The sequence below is a fragment of the Spizellomyces punctatus genome (genome assembly GCF_000182565.1).
Source record: "Spizellomyces punctatus DAOM BR117 chromosome Unknown supercont1.9, whole genome shotgun sequence".
NCBI lineage: Eukaryota > Fungi > Chytridiomycota > Chytridiomycetes > Spizellomycetales > Spizellomycetaceae > Spizellomyces > Spizellomyces punctatus.
Genome location: NW_015971545.1, coordinates 559,092 through 575,658, shown reverse-complemented (window position 1 = coordinate 575,658; position 16,567 = coordinate 559,092). Strand labels below are relative to the sequence as shown.

General features: G+C 48.2%; 7 protein-coding genes across 9 annotated transcripts; 4 read left to right on the top strand and 3 right to left on the bottom strand.

The window, feature by feature from the left end:
- Positions 1–22: 22 nt before the first annotated feature.
- On the bottom strand, positions 23–2,343 carry SPPG_05575 (tpt phosphate/phosphoenolpyruvate translocator). Its single transcript, XM_016753784.1, has 3 exons — positions 1,804–2,343; positions 983–1,708; positions 23–909 (listed from the first exon to the last, which is right to left on the bottom strand). The coding sequence occupies exons 1-3, from the start codon at positions 1,918–1,920 to the stop codon at positions 217–219; spliced, it is 1,536 nt and encodes a 511-aa protein (XP_016607367.1). The 5' UTR covers positions 1,921–2,343; the 3' UTR covers positions 23–216.
- Positions 2,344–2,962: 619 nt separating this feature from the next.
- On the top strand, positions 2,963–3,879 carry SPPG_05574 (uncharacterized protein). Its single transcript, XM_016753783.1, has 2 exons — positions 2,963–3,134; positions 3,198–3,879. Exons 1-2 carry the CDS (start codon positions 3,025–3,027, stop codon positions 3,721–3,723), a joined length of 636 nt encoding a protein of 211 aa, XP_016607366.1. The 5' UTR covers positions 2,963–3,024; the 3' UTR covers positions 3,724–3,879.
- Positions 3,880–5,211: 1,332 nt separating this feature from the next.
- SPPG_05573 (uncharacterized protein) lies at positions 5,212–6,650 on the top strand. Its single transcript, XM_016753782.1, has 2 exons — positions 5,212–5,911; positions 5,987–6,650. Exons 1-2 carry the CDS (start codon positions 5,260–5,262, stop codon positions 6,424–6,426), a joined length of 1,092 nt encoding a protein of 363 aa, XP_016607365.1. The 5' UTR covers positions 5,212–5,259; the 3' UTR covers positions 6,427–6,650.
- A 17-nt stretch (positions 6,651–6,667) lies between these two features.
- On the bottom strand, positions 6,668–8,674 carry SPPG_05572 (uncharacterized protein). The gene is made up of 7 exons (XM_016753781.1): positions 8,515–8,674; positions 8,337–8,385; positions 7,879–8,091; positions 7,619–7,817; positions 7,338–7,547; positions 6,950–7,272; positions 6,668–6,890 (listed from the first exon to the last, which is right to left on the bottom strand). Exons 3-7 carry the CDS (start codon positions 8,080–8,082, stop codon positions 6,798–6,800), a joined length of 1,029 nt encoding a protein of 342 aa, XP_016607364.1. The 5' UTR covers positions 8,083–8,091; positions 8,337–8,385; positions 8,515–8,674; the 3' UTR covers positions 6,668–6,797.
- Positions 8,675–8,837: 163 nt separating this feature from the next.
- On the top strand, positions 8,838–10,977 carry SPPG_05571 (the record flags this gene model as incomplete). 3 transcript variants are annotated; one of them, XM_016753778.1, is made up of 8 exons in its annotated part: positions 8,838–9,004; positions 9,071–9,127; positions 9,203–9,554; positions 9,616–9,685; positions 9,756–9,837; positions 9,909–10,050; positions 10,121–10,645; positions 10,708–10,977. In XM_016753778.1, coding segments are annotated over 8 exons (1,441 nt in total), but the record flags the coding sequence as incomplete, so codon positions are not given. The 3 variants fall into 3 exon arrangements, with proteins under 3 accessions (XP_016607361.1, XP_016607362.1, XP_016607363.1); XM_016753779.1 differs by having other exon boundaries at positions 8,838–9,127; XM_016753780.1 differs by having other exon boundaries at positions 8,838–9,127; positions 10,115–10,645.
- Positions 10,920–13,019, bottom strand: SPPG_05570 (GMP synthase (glutamine-hydrolyzing) domain-containing protein). Its single transcript, XM_016753777.1, has 7 exons — positions 12,820–13,019; positions 12,637–12,749; positions 12,238–12,573; positions 11,705–12,178; positions 11,376–11,637; positions 11,217–11,312; positions 10,920–11,152 (listed from the first exon to the last, which is right to left on the bottom strand). Exons 1-7 carry the CDS (start codon positions 12,983–12,985, stop codon positions 11,010–11,012), a joined length of 1,590 nt encoding a protein of 529 aa, XP_016607360.1. The 5' UTR covers positions 12,986–13,019; the 3' UTR covers positions 10,920–11,009.
- Positions 13,020–13,237: 218 nt separating this feature from the next.
- Positions 13,238–16,492, top strand: SPPG_05569 (uncharacterized protein; the record flags this gene model as incomplete). Its single annotated transcript, XM_016753776.1, has 14 exons — positions 13,238–13,309; positions 13,385–13,983; positions 14,046–14,193; positions 14,262–14,368; positions 14,428–14,582; positions 14,642–14,679; positions 14,763–14,903; positions 14,964–15,167; positions 15,232–15,327; positions 15,393–15,556; positions 15,615–15,753; positions 15,813–16,034; positions 16,094–16,258; positions 16,325–16,492. 14 exons carry the CDS (start codon positions 13,238–13,240, stop codon positions 16,490–16,492), a joined length of 2,418 nt encoding a protein of 805 aa, XP_016607359.1.
- Positions 16,493–16,567: the final 75 nt, after the last annotated feature.

Below are 16,567 nucleotides of genomic sequence, written 5' to 3'. Positions count from 1 at the left end.
AATCTCTGCTCTGGGTGATGTGTTTCTGTTGTGTCGTAGGGTCCATGTATTCTCTGTCTTTGCAATCTACCCTGCACAGGAGAGATGTCTCTCGCTTTAAATACATCCTACATAAATAGTGTCTATTGTCCCCAAAAACAAGCAAGATGCACAATACGAAGGCAAGGAAAGCTGGTGCCACGCCCATCCGCAAACCCAAATGTACAAAACTAACATCTATATCGAGCTCTTCCCATTCCTACTAAGGGGTAACACTTCCCTTACTTTCACCAGCTTCTCCTCCCCCTTCCCAACTTCTCGCTTAGCCCCTTGATAAACCCACAGGCCAAAAAACGTCAATAGGATCCCAGCCCCCTGTCTCGCATCCACCGGCTGCGCAAACCAGATAATACTGGCGGTTATAACAAAAATACGTTTGATGAGACTCGCTACACTGTAGGTCACGGGCGATACAAGCGAGAGGAGATGGAAAGCGATGACATTTTGCGCAAAATGTGTCGTTCCGTTGAGAAGAAAGAGCATGGGTATACGGTGGCTCATCCATGATGCCACCTTTCGGTCCGACGACGGTCCAAAAAGAAAGCCCCATCCATCCGAAGAAAGCCATAACGGACCCATGAGCAGAAAGGCTAGACCGGAAGAATAAAACAGCAAACTGATCTTGTCTAGCTTGTTGCTCCCGCCTCCGCTGTTCTCTGTAAAAATCTTTTTGGAGAATATGTTTTGTACGACAAAGATGAGGGTTGATATCAAGGCACAGAGAAAGCCGACCATATTGAATGTCAACTCGCTCATGCAGACGAGCATGACACCTAGTGTCAATGGGAGCAAGGAGAGGTACACTTTGGGGCCGTAAAAGACTTGATAAATTACACGGTAGAGGAACACTGTGAACAGCGGGGAGAGTGCCTTGATAGTAACAAAATACCAAACTGTCAATGGCGATCCCACAGAGGATAACGGCTTATCCGATGCTACTCACTTTTATGGTATGCGCAAAACTAACAGGCACCCTCGAGATAGCCATTGACGAAAAAATATGGCCAGCAATTTGAAAGATGGCAAGAGGGAGTACTTGACTGATTACTCCACGATTGGGTCGTTTAATGGCTCCCACAGCGCCCATTCGACTCATCAACCAACACAGCCCCGACACAAATCCAAATTGTATGTATGTCAGCGTCACAGGATACTTGAAGTGATTTAGAATCTGTTTCCCCGTGTTATTGGTGAGCGCTGATGAGGAGTACCACAGACTACAGAAGAGACAGAACTTGATAGTGTCCCGATTGATAGAGGGCGTCGCTAGTCGCTGTAGACGAGTGAGCGTACTGCCTACGAAGCTCTTTTTGACCGGTGAGGAAAGGAATGAGTCGAATCTGCCACCTCCGACATTGAGGTTGTAATTTGTGCTGTACGTGATGTTGATATTAACGTTCGGTCTACTGATGTTGGCAGATTTACCCTTCTTGGCATACGAAGGAGTACTGGGAAGTTGCAGGTTAGAGTCTAGGGCTGGTCCCGGGTATGCCGTAGTTGGTGACGGTGAAGCAGGTGGCGATGGATGGTGTGACTGAACGGACACAGTCTTTTGTTTAACCGTATCGTTTTGGTGCACTCCGATCGGAGGAACCTCGTAGGGAAGTGGTCGTGCATCAAGCGAGCGGAAACCCTGTGGGTTATCGCTAGCTGACAACATGTCAGAGGACTGTACGCAGAAACGCAAAGTATATCAGAAAACGAAAATGTAAAAAGAATTCGATACATAAAATCAACGATCGCGCGGTATGCAGCAAACATTACCTTGTCGTTCCCAGTGCTGATATGTGGTCGCTTTGGCTGTTGAATATGTAGACGCTTTGATAGCCCCAAGTCTACCTGTCCTCTTGCCTGTGGATGGGGAAGATATTCCGCCGCCATATCAAACCCAGTGCCAATATCCTTGAAAGGTATCCAAGTTGACGTTTTACTTTGTCACACGTGCTAATACTGCGCACTGTTCGGGCCGCAACTCTTTTTCGGGGGCTATCGATCAAGTTGAGCAGTACCAGCGAAGAATTGGCCTGTGGATGCGCAGCCACAACTGTTCGACAAAGCAGAAAGGAAGCAGCGTTGGAAAAGGCACTGGCACCACCGGCAAACGGAGCTGACTGTGTTATCTTTTTTCCGTTCGACGTTGTCGCCTTTCACAGTCTGCACAGGTTCAAAGGTTTTAGCTTTCAAGCCCCAGCAAAGGTCAAACTAGGGTCCTGGTTTTTGAAACGCAAAAAATCCAAATAGCTCCTTCGGCTTCTCCGTTCCCGCAGCAGGACCCCAAAGCAAGAAACCCTCACAACGTCGACGACCGCGGGAGACGACGGCATCGGTTGCTTTTCAATTGAAACTCCGGTGACTGCCAAAAAAGGACAAATTACATGACTAAGCATGACCGTCAATCGCACGTGTTGCTGGCCAAGGGGAGGAATTGGAGCAGGTTGAATCCATTGGAATCTCATCAATGCAGGCACCAGAGCTACAGCACGACTCCTCACGAAATGGTCAGGATAGTGGTTCAAGACTATATGGCTAGGGAGCACTGGATGCCGACTGGGATGAGCATGCCATGAGACTTGCTGACGGTGATTGTGTTCACTTGTAAGGTGAATGAACAGGGCAGAATAATAGGTGAAAGTTATGATGTGATATACATACGTATGAAGGGTTTGGTAGGCTGCTGGAACTTGCGCAATGACTAGAAAGTAAGTATCCATCTAAAAACATGCGCTGCGAGTGTGGCAAGGGAGGAGACTCCTCCCACGAGTAAGTTTACGACAGTGTACATAATGTCCAATGTTCAGATTGGCGCAATGAATTGGAGGTAATGTTCGAGAATGCACATGGCATCGCCTGCAATTAAAGGAAAGAAGCTTCAAAGGAAAACAAGAGTGCTGAAGGCTGACATATGGTTTAGTAATCATTGTGGCGCGAACAACTTTGACTGTTCCACTGTTCCATCTCTTTCTGAACCGCATCACGATCGCAGCAATGGCAGACTACAAGCGTGAACTGGAACTGCTTAATCTTGTGCAGAAGACTGCGTCGAATCCTGACTCTGTCTTGGCCACCATAGACAAATACTGCTGGGACAATAATCGGTTTGTAATTCATTTTCCCGTGGCCAAACAGTGTCCATTGTCCACTTATATTCAGAGATTCAGGATGATGCATGTAGGCGATCGAAAGGGAGAATACCTTGATAGTGTCATTCAACAGCATCAACCTCGTAGAGTACTCGAGCTTGGGACCTACTGTGGATATTCTGCAACTCGCATTGCACGGCTTCTTCCTGAGGGTGGCCGCTTATACACGGTCGACCCTTCCCCTCTGCAGTCTCTGGTAGCGGACAAGGTCGTCGCAAAGGCAGGGCTATCCGAACGGGTCATCTTCGTCAACAAACGGTCAGATGAGGCTTTCCTGGAATTTGACCCTTCCACTCCATTCGATCTGATCTTCATTGATCATGACAAGCCTCTCTATCTTCCGGATCTCAAGACCATATTGGACAAAGGGTTACTGAAAAGCGGCGGGGTTGTGGTTGCGGATAATGTGATCCTATTCAATAGCGAGCAGTATTTGGATTTTGTCCGCAATAGTGGCAAGTTTTCAAAGAGTGAGCTCTTCAAAGGTAAGCTAGAGTATGATGAGGAGAGAGAAGATGGCATGGAAATCTCTGTGTTGGCGTAGGTAGGGTAGTAGAGTAGTGATTGGCGCAGATTACGCAGCAACATGAGTTCCATTCTTCTGTCTCATCCGTTGTACAAACTTGTAATCGCAACACACACTATTCTGTCTTTCGATGATCCGGCTCTTCAACAAGCAATTTACAGACTGGCATGAAACAGAGTCCAGGGGACACAGGCGGTCATGCATAATGCACGCCCGATTTCGCAACATATCGCTCAGCTGCGTTGCTGTTCTCCAACGTACAATAATCCAGACCCACATTCTCCGGTTCAGGAACAATCGACTTACCATTGCGCCAAACACATCTTTCCAGGATCGAAGCGATCTCATACGACGCTTCCGCGCACATTATATTTGGATGCCTCTCTCAATCGTACAGTGTGCATCGTCAATAATCCATTTCATCCAAATATCCACGAACCGAATGATCAAGATGTCACAATGTTTTGACCGCAGTAGCCCATTTGACATCCATTGATTTACGGTGATGGCGCTCTACTCCATTGCAATAAAAGTATTAAAATGTGAGTAACCATACGGATGCAACCAATCTGTCGAAAACCGAGGAATGAGGAGATGCGAAAGGTTGAAAAGCTGAAGGGGGAAAGAGACGGGCTGCTTTTATAGACCTCGGCTATGATGAGTTGGGCGTTTTTCCATGGCTGGAACTGCAAGGGGTTTATATCCGCGGTCGCTGTTCGCGTCCTATTTATTACGCGCCATGGGCTGTCACGTCGAAGCGACGCGTCGTGTGTTGCTTCCCCTCGCCAGGGGGATCTTCCGTTCAGCAGGGATATCGCGTTTGACGCGACGCGTTGTGTGTTGCTTCCTTCCCCTCGCCAGGGGGATGTCGTGTCCAAGGCACGCGTCGTGCAAGGAGAACTGTTAACATTTCCTCCTAGTGGGATATGGTGCATGGTTCCAGGGCGCGGACGCTGGCATCTTTCTCGTCCTTCCCTCCTCTCAACACTTTAAGCCTCAATACTGTGCAATGGGGAAATCCGTGCCAGAACGTCACCTGCCTTGTCTTTGATTACAGCACGTTTTAGCGGCTCATACAATTTACTCATCCTTGTCATCTTTCATCGCGAGTAAAGAGCAAGGAAGATCCGTACAATAAACGGATTGGTTTGAGCTGCGCTCCTGTTGCCAGTGGCTCTCGCCAATAAATAGCAATTAAGTAACTGATCTGCTGTTTGGCTCTGTGTGCATCATGTCTATTCCCCTCCATCCGTATCGAGCAGGAGGTTGCTGGACACCAGAGTGTCAAACACAACACACACACACGAGCCTTATCGCTTACATAATAATGAAACACGCCAATTGATTGGATGTGAATCACGCATAAATACCTCATGAATGGAGAGGCCAAAATAACGCAATCTGATTGGCTCTTTTCTGGCGCGGCGCCTTGGAGGTTTCAAACTTGGGGATTTAAAAGGAGAGGGCTGAGGGATTTCTGCCCTGCCCCTCCGTCAGCGTCTGGCAAAACGACCTCTTTCCCCCAGTCATTTTCACCATTTGGCCTTGCAGACCATGCAGCAACACATTCTTCTCATCCTTCCCTTCCTGGCCCTCGCTCTCGCGCAAACAGCATGCCCGACAACACCTACAGACCCAAATTGCGCGTCTTTCCGGCTCTCGGACAGCGATGCGACGTCGCTGGTTGACACTCTCTGCCACCAAATGAGTGGGATGCCAGGTTGCACCCTCCAACAACAGTGTGCGTCTGGCAAAGTGCCGCAGCAGTATTGCTCACCAATGTCGTTGTACGCGGACATTTGCGCGTCAGACATGCCGTCTATGGGCTCCTGCAAGACTTTTGTCAACATGTGCGGTAACTCGACTACCATGGCGTCAACAGTCAATGCTCAGTGCAAAGAACCGACCTCGGCCGCACTGCCCAGTATCCCGACTAGTAAAATCGCCACACAAAATATTCGTAGCATTTGCACTGAAATGAGCATGCCTGGTTGTGAACAATGTTCCATTCCATCCGATACCGCTGGTTATGCCCAATGCGATTTGCTCGGAACATATTCCCTACTCTGCAAAGCAATGCCTGATATGAGACAATGTGCAGACTGGAAGCAAATGTGTGCGGCGACACCTGGCTTGTCACTTTGTTCAACGAGCTCAGACGGTGGTAACAACGATCCCCCCGTCATGAAAATGTTCTTCCATACTGGTTCGTTTTTTGCTTTAACATGTTGAAAGATTTTACCACTCTGTTTGACACGTTTCCTTTTACCCACAAATATAGGCATCGTAGACTATGTTCTCTTTGAAAAATGGGTTCCCCGCACCAGCGCTCAGTACGCTGGAACATGGTTTGCCGTCTTTTTCCTTGGCATCTTTTATGAAGCCTGGCAAGCCTTTATTGCAACCTACGAAGCCAAACGTCTCTATGGCCGATCATCCTCGGGTTTTCCTTCATCCTCCAAAAGCGAACTCGTCCTTAGCGCCATTGATGAATCCAGATCGGAACGGGTCAAGAGGGCCCTTGTGCGCGGAGTGGCAAAGTTTGTCACGGTTACGGGAGCGTATGCATTGATGTTGGTGGCCATGACATTCAATGTCGGCTTGTTCTTTGCGGTGGTAACGGGTTTAGCAGTGGGTGCAGCCATATTCTCTGAATGGACAAGAGCAGCTGTGCAGGCTGCTGTACTAGGTGAAGCCAGTGGGGAAGAGTTGTGTTGTTAGGGGCTATGTCGTTCGGCACTAGGAGGTTTTGCTGTTCCTTTGATTCGGTTGTACATATTTGTATGAGTTTTTTTTTCCCCCATTTTTCGTGCTAGTTGGCGTACGCTATATTGTTTAGTGAATATTATACTTCTGCGGCGTACTTGTTGGAAAGTCAAACCCTTAGTCAGGCAACCGTAGGACCAGCAGCTACTTCATTTCACTGCTCTCAAGCACCATCTCACTCAATCGATAGCACACATTCCAGATCCGCCCAAATTGGAACTTGAGTCTATTATCAAAAATAAATTGAAAGCCCCGCTTGTCTACCATACACCCCACGTATCCACTCCGCATTAACATGTGCGTCCGCTTGAGTAATATTTCTACATTTATGCCTCCGCGTTGGATTGGCTGTTGTTGTAATCCTCCACACGCATTGATTCGCTCAGAGTTACCATCCACTTGTACACCCGCTCGTACACCTGACAAGATGGAAAAATCAGTAACCTTCTCTCGATATCCCACGGAAATAGCAACATACCATGAAAGTGATGGCTTGACCTGGTGCCACACGGAGCACACGGGGTGTCAATCCCTTGTAGAAAGCAGCGTAACCCTCATTCTGAGCGATGCCCTTGGTGACCTTGACAAATCGCACCCATCCCTTGTCTTCGGATGGTGCCTTTTGAATACGGGTCTTGATAGTGTCGATGGGAGCGTTGAAGAGAGGACCGCATGCACCAGAGATGAAACCCATGACCAGGTGCTGGTATGCGGGTAGGGTGTCACCGTGCTGCGGTTGCAGGTCGTGAAGGTGCTTCCTCAAGAACTGGTACACCGTGAAGTTTGCAGCTTGGTTCGTCGCTAAATACGGCCATTCTTGTCAGTGATACCATTCATCTGCTAGTCGTGCAGATGTAGCGACAAACCTTGTCGAAGAGCGGTAAGGCCGACACCCTTGTACAAGGACGCGACACCTTCCTCCTTGACCATGACGTATGCACAGTGTGCGGCATTGCGGTACTTTGGAATGTCTAGTGGGTCGGTCATTGAGTGACGCTGTGCCTGAAGACGAATCTTGATGACGTCCATGGGAGTCACAACCAACACGGCCTCTGTTGTACCAGCAGCGAGACCGGCTAATACCCGTAGTGTACTGGTCAGAACTCTATCTTGGCAAATGTCGAAAAATGGAACGTTTTCAACATACCAACAAAGTTACCCGCAGCATTGACCTGTCCAGTCTGTTTGTCGGCAAGCTTTGACTTGAAGAACTCGAAGGAAGAGAATCGGATAGCCATTTTTGGTACAATGCCCGTGACAACAGCTCCAAGACCCTTATACAGTGCCAAAACACCCTCCTTTCTCGCAATATCTACACCAACTGTGATGAAGTTTTGGCGCTTTGGCTATATGGTACAGTTTGTTTAGACACGGGCTTCTCCGATATCCATGAACAAGCTTGCGTACCTTGGCCAACTCTGCGGCGGCAGCATTCATGGCTTGCCCAGCAACAGTGGTAACGGGTCTCTTCGCAGACCGTTCACCGCGCAGCTGCAATCGGACCTTGATGGTGTCCAGAGGATGGCAGGTCAACGCTTCACAGCATCCGGCAACACCACCCGCCAACAAGTGGATCGCGAGATTCTTCTTTGGCTTTTGGTCTTTTGACATTGTGATAGACTATGGGGAGTTGGAAGTTGAAAGAGGTTAGCAACTTGTCTGGTGAGCGCCTACGTTTGCCGTGTACGAGTCCAATGATTCTTAATTCTCCCAGCAACATGTTCTCCGCGACAATGTTCGGCAGACACACGAATTCCACATGTGGACTGAGATCAGACCCAGACCTCTTTCGCTAGCCCGTAAACGACTATGCTCCGCCATACTTGTCCACCCCACATTCCAGCAAACGTTCAAATGATACATACTTGCGATGGTTATGTAACTAGGAAGTAATGAGATAAATGGTGGGAGGGTCTACAAAACGTGTGATATGCAAGAGATTGCTTAGGAGGTCTGACAGTGCAAGCAGGGCAAGTGCGGAGGTGGATAATTGGAGGTGATGCGCAGAGCGACGTGTCGCGGGATGGAGATGAATTCCCTCACCTTTTTATGTTCTCGTCTGCTCGGGTTAAAAACCTTTTTTTTCCCACCCACAGAACTCACGCGTGACTTGCAAACGGGAAGACGGAAGGGAAAGCGCAGCACGTCTTTCGGAAAGATGCGGAAGAGGAGAGATGTTTGAACGGATCCTTCGGAAGAAAGCGTTTCATCGGCCGCGCGGCGCGGAAATTGGGCGTCTGCCCATGTGACTCTCTGCTCACGGGGAAGATGATCAGCAATTTCACCCGAAAACTGACATCATCCCTGATCGGAGGGTCTATGGCGCAGCACTTTAACCTTTTATGGCTATACGAGTTAACGAATCACATGTCACTGGATTTTGCTGACGTGAAGGAAACGGCATTTTGGACGCGGTTGTTTTGCTGCTCAACCCTTGCTTGGATCACACACATTGGCATCACCCCGAGCATGGTCAAGTCACAGCCTACGGGAGGGCACGTCTGTCCGCTATGTCTGTATTTAATGAACAGCAGTAAGTCGTTGGAGATGCATCTCAAGGAGTCCTGTGGCTGTCCCTTATCGGAAAGAACATGCAAAGAGTGTGATCGCGTTCATAAAACTCGCCCCGAGGCGATTCAATGCAAACATGAAGGAGGTAATCATTGACGTGGAGCTTAGGGATTGGTGAAACTCATTGTGCTGACAATTTTGGCGCTTGTTGCTATTTCAGAAATTTCAATCATTCCATGTCCCGTGAGGACATGCTCGGAGGAAGCTAGTACGGAGATCGAATTTAATTCCCACTATACCAAAAAGCACGGTCGATCTCCACCGATAGTTGGAGTAGTGCTCTCCCCACTGGCAAAGAGTCCAAATATCCGGTCATTTCTAGAGTTTCCACCTCGACGTGTTAGATCAAGTGTCGGGACAGGCTCTCCGGGTGCTCCCAAGATCATTATCAACCTTGAAGGAAGCATTCCTCCAGAATCGTCTGATGCAGATATCCGCCCATTTCGATTTCCTCAGTATAGATTGCTCGTCATTGAAAATCGTCTTCTTTCTGCCGTCTTTCAGTGTGAGCGGTAAGAATTCTTTCCCACGTCCTCGTGACCAGTCACTTGAAGTGATTATGCATATATCTAGGGATAACCCAGGTCTCCAAAAGCTAGTAGAGAGGATTGAAAATGATGGACAAAAAAATGCTGTGTTGCAGGTATTTTGCGGAGCGGGGTATCGTCGGTTAGTCAGCACCACCTGAATATGGAATTCGACGATCATCAAAGTATGCAATACGAGAAATCATTCGACGCGGGTTGCGACGCGGCACATTTTTGAGGGATCAAGATGGATATCGTCTGCAGTTTGGTCAGTGCCAATTCATTGTCGTTGGCCTCTCAATGTGACAACAAAGGCGGTTGACATTTTTCTTGTTGCAGAACGTGGGGATTGGCCCTCAAAAGACAAATATGTGTACACCGTGAACGGAAAACCGTTGGCCTACGGGGACCGCATTACCGTCACATTAAGCATGGCTCCCCGATCTTTCGCGATTCCTGAACCGGAATCTGTACCAGTCAGGTATGGATACCTTCGTGCCTGGTTCCAATTAGGAACTACTCTTAATTACCTGATATGAACTCAGCAGTAGCTTGCGACAATCAAGTGACCACGTACTACATGGGTCGGCTTCCTACCCAGAGGATCCCTATCCCAGTCCGGCAACCTTCTCAGAAGAGTCTTACGTGATCCATACGGCCAACGCCTTGAAGCCGCCACGAGTACCACTACATTTCACTCCGCCCGGGTATTCATTAGCAAACCCAACACTTGCTACACCAGTGAATCGCTACAATTTTACCGCATTTGAAGGCTTCCGTGAAGGGCCATCCCGAGCACTCTATCCGACTTTCAGCCAAGAGGCCTATGAGATCCCGCAACAGCATCGCTCTGCATCATCCCCACGACCAAAGCGTAAACACATCACTGACGATCGCGCATCACAGAAAGACAGGTCCACAAGTAAACGACGTCGCTCCGAAACAGTTACTCGAGAACTCACTGATGAAGAGCAGGAACAAATTTTGCGGGCTCTTAAAAAAGTTAATCCTAATATGCCAATGCCACAATCAATCACTGTAGAAACTACAATCGTTGAGCCACGTACATTATGGAGGTATGGCCTGTAATATTGCGAATCTTGATACGCTCTGGCATTTGTACTAATTCGTACTATAGCGTTCTTACGACACCATTAAAACGCATGTTTGGAGGAGAGGACTGATAAACATCATTATCGATTATACCTTTATGAAAACAGGGGAAAGAAGGATGTTGGGGCGTATATGATTGCAACGCTGTGGCGGGGCTGAATTTTGGATTATAATCTGTAAATACATTAGCTTCTGTTTCTGACCAAATTTACGCATCTTGGCATCGTGGTCTACAAGTCCGTAATCGAGCCAAATGAAATAATCTATTTAAACTGTACATAAAAATGAAGCTAGTAACCATCATGAATCCGCAGCTTGCACAAGTCCTTATTCCCACTCTATGGTAGCTGGTGGCTTGGAGCTGACATCGTAGACAACACGATTCACTCCTTGCACCTCGTTGATAATCCGGCTGCTAATGCGCTTCAGAATGTCGTACGGAAATTCGAACCAATCAGCAGTCATAAAGTCTGTTGTGAGATTGGGAGAATTAGTTGTACGGGTCTCGGTTCGGAAGGGGTTCTCCATGTATACCTTTTGTCTCAACGGCACGCAGAGCAATGACCTGCTCATATGTCCGCTTGTCTCCCATCACACCAACAGAGCGCACGGGAAGGAGTGCAGCGTAGGCTAACCAGGACACACTTGTTAACCTTTGCAAAAACCCAGAGTAAACGACATGACCCTACATACCCTGGGAAATCTTTCTGTAAAGACCCGCCTTCTTAATCTCCTCAATGTAGATATGGTCCGCGTGACGTGCAATAGCGACCTGCTCAGGAGTCACCTCGCCCAAGATACGAATAGCAATACCAGGTCCAGGGAAAGGATGACGCCAGATCAGCTCGTCATCAATGCCCATGATGCTTCCGAGGGCACGGACTTCGTCTTTGAAGAGTTCGCGGAGAGGTTCAATGACTTTGAGTTTCATGTCATCCAGTAAGCCTCCGACATTCTGTTGGTTTTTGTTGGACTGATATTAGCAAGCCTTCCAAAACAGTACGCTAAGTGATCTTACGTACGTGGTGGGTTTTGATGGTCGCAGAGGGGCCCTTGAATGAAATTGATTCGATCACATCGGGATACAAAGTTCCTTGTAAAAGAAACTCAATTTTGCCCTTGCCCTCCTGTTCCACCTGCGCCTCAATCTTGGCACCCTCTGCCTCAAAGACCTCGATAAAGGAGTTGCCGATGATCTTTCGCTTCTTCTCGGGATCAGTGACGCCCTTCAACCTGCCCAAAAATAACTCGCTCGCATCCGCTAATGTCAAGTTGATTCCGAGGTGTTTCTGGAGCGTTTGCTGAACAGTTTGGCATTCGTTCAGACGCATTACTCCGTTGTCGACCAAGATAGCATGGAAGCGGTCACCAATGGCTTTGCTCATTATCATGGCGGCTACGGTACTGTCAACACCACCACTGACTGCACCAATAACTTGGGCAGTGGGACCGACAACGTTTCGGATGCGTTCGATCTCTTTGTCTACGAATGACGCCTGAGCGATAAATTAGCTCTCATCCACAACTCCAGCGCTTGCAGCGGTAGGGCGCTTACCATCGTCCAGTTCGCATTGGCTCCACAGATACCGATGGCAAAATTTCTCAAAATGGCTGAACCCTTGGGAGTGTGGGTGACTTCGGGGTGGAACTGGATACCGTAGATCTGTTCCTCTTCTTTTTCGATAGCAGTGTAAGGCGACGTCGCGGTATACGCAACTGGTTTGAAGCCTTCAGGAGCCTGGGAAAGCTGATCGCCGTGACTCATCCAGACCGTTAAATCATTGGGAAGTCCTGCGAATAGCCTGCTTCCAGGACGGATCTGGATATCAGCCTTTCCGTACTCGCGCTTGTCGTGTGGTTCTACTTTGCCGCCCTTTGTCCAGGCAATTTCCTAAACAAAAGTTATCAGAATTCTGCAAGCTGTCGCGCAAACCCTATCATTTTTTTTATTAACCTGTAGTCCATAGCAGATACCAAGGATAGGAACGCCCAACGTCCACAAGGCAGGGTCAACATGTGGCGAGTCCACATCGTAGACAGAGTAGGGACTACCAGACAGTACAACACCTAGATGATTCAGAGCATCTTTAATAACCCGTTACTGAAAAGATTTGTTCGTTTGAATGTTGAAAGTTACCCTTGGGTTTGAATTTGAGATCGGCTATCTTGACGGTGCATGCCAGCAATTCACAGTAAACACCGAGTTCACGAATGCGTCGCGCAATCAAATGGGTGTACTGTGACCCAAAGTCTAGGATGAGAATGGTGTCATACTGCTGGGAGACTTCTACGGTGGAAGCCATGGTGTCCAAATGACGGCAAAGAGGTTTGCCAGGAAGCTAAAGGTGCAAAATGTCCAAAACAAAAAGAATTCAAACGAGTGCGATAAAGCACGTGATATATTTCAGTGACTGGGCCGCTCCAACGCTAATGGCCATGGGTTGGATCTGAGGTGGGCAGCAGGCGGTGATTGCTGTTGGAAAAGCTCGCCGTCTCCCTTAAAGCTCGTCGATGCTTTAGGGAGTTTGACTCCTGTCGCTACCTATGGAAGGGCAATGTCTTCCGTGAGATACCTGTTTGGGAATGTGGACGAAAGTGGAAAGTTGCAAGATAATGATCTGCCTGAGGTGTGCACCAGATCGTCACAGACAACTTTTGAGATGCGAGAGTATGGGATTGCTTATATACAGTTGATCTCCTAGGACTTTCGGAAAACTTTGGAGGAAAGCGATGATTATTTGAGCCGCATACTTGGTGATTTGGGACTGGCATCGGAAGATGGGGCTGCAGACTCGAAAACCGGCGTTGTCAAACCGGATGCTGACGCGGTAGACTTTTCGGGCATCGATGAACTAGCGGATGAAGGAACAGGGGCATACCAATTTGGCGGAGCTACTCCTATGGTTATACCGCGGGCGGCGCCTGTTCTTCCCTTCGCACGGCGGAGCATGGTTGGTGGTGACTTGGATGAGGATTATGATGTAGCAGAACCCGATGAGGAGGAAGCAGTCAATGCACACGTACAAGTGAATACTTTGCGGGAACCCCATGCGACTGTTCCGATATTCTCAATTCCTACACCGCCACAGCCGCCTCCGGTGCAACAAGTCTATGACAGAGCTCGACTTGCACAAATATTTCCTGGCTTCGGGGAGGGCGAGCTGAAGTTCTCTGAGATCTTTTCTGCAAAGGGTTCCAGAGTGCAGCGACCGAGGAAAAGACTAATCACCAAAGGTGGGCAACCCCCGTCTAGGGCCGAGGAGCACCTGTCCGAAGGACTTTCACAGACTTTCATACACCGGTTGTGATGAGTACACTAATGGTACCTCTTGGGGCGGTTTCATTTTGAATAGCGTCTCTTAGGAAACAGCCCTATCCAGTGGCCCCCGATGACCGAGAGCTCTTCCGCCAGCGACTGCCACCAAAGACAACCCGTGGACCTTTATATGTCATTGAAAAAGTGGAGTTTAAACCCGTTCCAACGCCAGCGCAAGTTAACGCCGAAAAAGGGGTTTGTTCTACTTCGTCCCTAGTTGATAATAACGCAGCAAGGCGGTTTACACACCATTGCGTGCAAAGGATGCAGATTTACCATCGAGTATGTACCCTGTGGTGCTCGAGCACTGGGAAGATCGGGTGGTATGGGACGACGACGTTTCTGAACCAAAAGACCATCCTGCATCAAGGTCGGTCTTCTTGGAGTCTAAAATTTCATGGATTAATCTCTGATGTTATGCACTACCAGAATACGTGAGAGACTGGTATTCCGTAACTATGATCTGGACGCAGGAGTGTGGGAATCTGCTATACGATGGGAAGGCGTGGAGGCATGCGAGTCAGATCAGCGAACCGAGCGAACATCTCCACAGAAAGACTGGGAAGAATCTTTGAAGCTTCAAGGTGAATTAGGGTTGGCTGCAGCACGATTTGCGATGGTGCTAACTAGAGAACTTTTCAAGCTGTAAAACGCCGTGGCAGCATCTTGGAATCAAAAACGGTATGGGCTGGCTGTCTATATCCGATCTGTGCCAACTCTGTGACGAGAGCTAAAGCAGATGGTTGTCTTTGCGCATTATGCAGAACCGTTTACGAAGGTTTAATTTATCGCAAGATCGGCTCTATGATGGCCTTAGGTTGGTGGGCTCTGATCGAGTGCGCCAAACTTACGGCGCTGGGACTCTACAGCATGCTCTACCAGCGGTCAAACTTCATCCTCTCTACGTACGTCACAAATTTTCTGACATATTGACCTTACTTGTTTATGATTTCATATCCTTTCAGTTCAAGCCGCACCTGACCAAGAAGGAACTACGATCCTTCCACAGGCCAACATTAAGAATCCCGCTTAAGACACCTATTCATTTCTCTCGTGTGCGAAACATTAAGAAGAAAAAGCTAAAAGGAAAGGAAGCCGGCGAACTGATGCGAACACCCAAGGATATCTCGTTAAAGGATGCCTGTCGATATGCACTAATGGAATACTCGGTAGGTCAACTTCTTTTACCACAAAACGGGCTTAGAAGGACCGAGCCAACATTGAATTTTTTAGGAAGAGTATCCTCCTATTGTGATGAACACGGGAATGGGCAGTCTCGTCTATAATTATTACCGCAAAACAGCCGAGAAGGATCCACATGTTCCAGTGGTAGGTACCTTTTACCCGTCGTGGCAGAGTATAGTACCAGTGTCAACACGATTCGTCCCACACAGCTCGACCTTGGGACACCATATATCTTGGACGAGGTTGATGCGTCACCATTTTTCGGGTTTGGGGACGTTGAACCGGGGCAGACGTTGCAAGCTATCTCCAACAACATGTTCCGAGCTCCAATCTTTCGACAGGAAGCCTCCAAAACAGATTTCCTCGTGATTAGGTGAATGCTCTCTAGTTGGTCGTGAAAATGTCTAATGGCTAATACCCCTGGCCGACAGACACACGCTCAAGGGTCAATCGAAATATTATATCCGCGAAATTCCCCATCTGTTTGCTGTCGGTCAGACTTTTCCGTTGCAGGAAGTCCCTCGTCCCCAGTCTCGGAGGATTACACAAACTATCAAGGGTAGACTCCAGGTATATGGAACTCGTCAACCTGCGAATGACAATGCGATGATAACATCATTTCCTGGAAGGTGGTAACCTTTAGACACATGCGAAGAGATCCTCAAAAGCGTCTCAGATACGAAATGCTTGTTAAATCCTTTCCCGGCTTTACTGAACCGCAACTGCGGCAAAGACTGAAAGAGTTTGCTCAGTTTGCAAAGAAGGGTGAAAATACTGGTTGGTGGAAGTTGAAACCCGGTATTGCACTCCCAAATGAGGAAGAGATACGGCGACTTGTCACTCCCGAAATGGTAATCATGCCACTAACGGGAATTTACGTGTGATTAAGCAGCTGACATTCGACGCACAGGTTTGCCTCATGGAGAGTATGCTAACGGGACAGCAGCGTTTACGAGATATTGGTTACTCTGATATCGGCATGGATGAAGAGAACGATGATGAGGAGATTAATACGGATATCGAAGTGCAGCTGGCACCGTGGACCTTAACAAAGAACTTTGTGCAAGCAAGTCAGGTATTATGCTAGTTTTCTGTCCGGAAATTATATGAAGTTTTAAAAAGTTGCTATCGCCGTCTCTAGAATAAAAGTATGATCAAGCTATACGGTCCTGGTGACCCCTCGGGACGCGGGGAAGCATTCAGTTTCATTAGAGCCTCGATGAAAGAACCTTTCTTGCGATATGGGGAAAGCGCCGAGGAGCGTTTAGGTGAGATGAAAATGACAAACATTTTGCATTTGCAGAAATAAGTAATCCTTGTTTTCAATTGATGTAGAGCGCGAAAAAAATAGACCAAAGTCCTATCACCGGTTCTCTTTGCAGAG